The sequence below is a fragment of the Seriola lalandi genome, unplaced genomic scaffold, assembly GCF_002814215.2.
Source record: "Seriola lalandi dorsalis isolate HSWRI2012SDOR001 ecotype SW California unplaced genomic scaffold, Sedor1 jcf7180002053136, whole genome shotgun sequence".
In the NCBI taxonomy this organism is placed as follows: domain Eukaryota; kingdom Metazoa; phylum Chordata; class Actinopteri; order Carangiformes; family Carangidae; genus Seriola; species Seriola lalandi.
This window is the reverse complement of record NW_019523689.1, coordinates 16,169-17,972: the sequence shown is the minus strand read 5'-3', so window position 1 is coordinate 17,972 and position 1,804 is coordinate 16,169. Positions and strand designations below refer to the sequence as shown.

Genomic DNA, 1,804 nt, shown 5'->3' with positions numbered 1-1,804 from the left:
GATCCACAGAGAGAGGACACTGATAAAGGTCAATGAGGCGTTTAATAAACTACTGTATATGTATGTCATTTAAAGTTTAGTAAAATACTTTTTCCCGTCACGTGGGAGAGGGTCGGGGGAACCGTCGTGGTTCTGGTTAAAAACAGCAAAACATTAAAACACACAGTCTGATGTTTGCTTCAGCAGTTTCCCATCTCCTCTCTCCTCTGAGCCAATCAGAGGATAGGAGCTCTGAGCTTCCTGCTTCAGAGGACGACCCCTTCAGGTTTGAATGGCCACACGTCGGGCCACATAAACACCTAAATGCTGTTAGCAGGTTGGGAAAGGTTAGAGGAGGTGCTGCTCACCTTTACACTGCAGCCCCTGCCTGAACAGGCCTTTCAGCAGCTTCTTGCAGTGCTGGCAGACGGTGGGTCGGGTGTACGAGTGGATGAGGAAGGTGTGGGGAACTTTGACCTTCGACAACAGGATCTTGTCCAGCTCGATGGGACGTCCGATGTACGACTGGGAGCTGGAGCGGCGCTCTCTGCCGGGGAAGTAATCCAACTGGTTCTTCTGCTGCGAGGACGCAAAGGAAGCAGAGCATCGTGAGACATTACTGATGTTCACGACAGACTCCAGATCAGCGTCGCTTTCCTGATGAAGCTGCAGGTGAACAGTCTGTTCACATGGACCTTTTTCAACCAAGAGCTGAAATCACTGACACAGACATCTCGACTTCCAGCAGCTGGAGGCCGTGTGGGTTCTCAGGGGGAAATCATCTTCATATATTCTGGTCGTGTCCGTTACTAACTTCACTCTGGCGGGAGGTTCTAAAGGTTCTCCAGGAAATTCTCCAAATGATAATAATCGGTAGGTACTTTAGTACTTTATTAAACCTGAGGAACATTCAGGGTTAGCAGGAAAGATGTTACTAGAAAGTGGTTAAAAGCAGAAACATCCACAGTGGACGACCGGATTGGATCTGCAGGAAGGAAAGAATTACTTTTGAGATTAGATTATATATTAGATTATAGATTAGATTATATATTAGATTAGATTATATATTAGATTATAGATTAGATTATATATTAGATTAGATTATATATTAGATTATATTAGATTATATATTAGATTATAGATTAGATTATAGATTACTTTATAGATTAGATTATAGATTAGATTATATTAGATTATATATTAGATTATATATTAGATTATAGATTAGATTATATATTAGATTATATATAAGATTGTAGATTGGATTATATATTAGATTATATTAGATTATATATTAGATTGCAACAGGACAAATTAATTAAAAGATAAAGAAAAAGATGGATGCGTCACACTTGTACATCAATCATTTCTTTAACGTTAAAGGGGTTTGAGTGTCATACAGATGGAACCTGATTCTTTGCTTTTAGTTTTTTCTGTTTTGTATTTCTTTCTTTCTTTTATTCTTTATTTCTTTCTTTTTTTTGATGTCTGTGCTCTGACTGATCGTTCGTTACTGGTCGTCATCAGTCCATCACTGTTTGAATGGACATTAAAGTAACAGAACGTTGTTTCGAGCCTCTGACAGATTCACGTTTGTGTGTAGAAGCGGACAGACAGTAAAACAGGCGAGTTCATATTTAAAGTGTCATGTAGTGAGAGTGTGATCATGGACGGACTCACCTCCATGCTCGGACTGACTGGAGACTGAGTGAGAGAGAACAGAAGGACAGAGTTAAACACGGGTTTAAATGTACAATGTAAACACACTAAAATCTGAGATAGATAGATAGATAGATAGATAGATAGATAGATAGATAGATAGATA

General features: G+C 39.3%; 1 protein-coding gene across 1 annotated transcript in view; it reads right to left on the bottom strand.

Annotated features, from left to right (window-relative positions):
• LOC111651033 (serine/threonine-protein kinase D1-like) overlaps nt 1-1,804 on the bottom strand; it is a gene marked incomplete at its 3' end in the record, with an annotated part of 5,421 nt that overhangs the window by 2,407 nt on the left and 1,210 nt on the right. Inside the window, exons 4-5 of the mRNA XM_023400993.2 lie at nt 1,660-1,683; nt 348-558 (exon numbers count right to left, since the gene is read on the bottom strand). Coding sequence (XP_023256761.1) covers nt 348-558; nt 1,660-1,683 — 235 coding nt within the window. The remainder of the gene's footprint in view (nt 1-347; nt 559-1,659; nt 1,684-1,804) is intronic.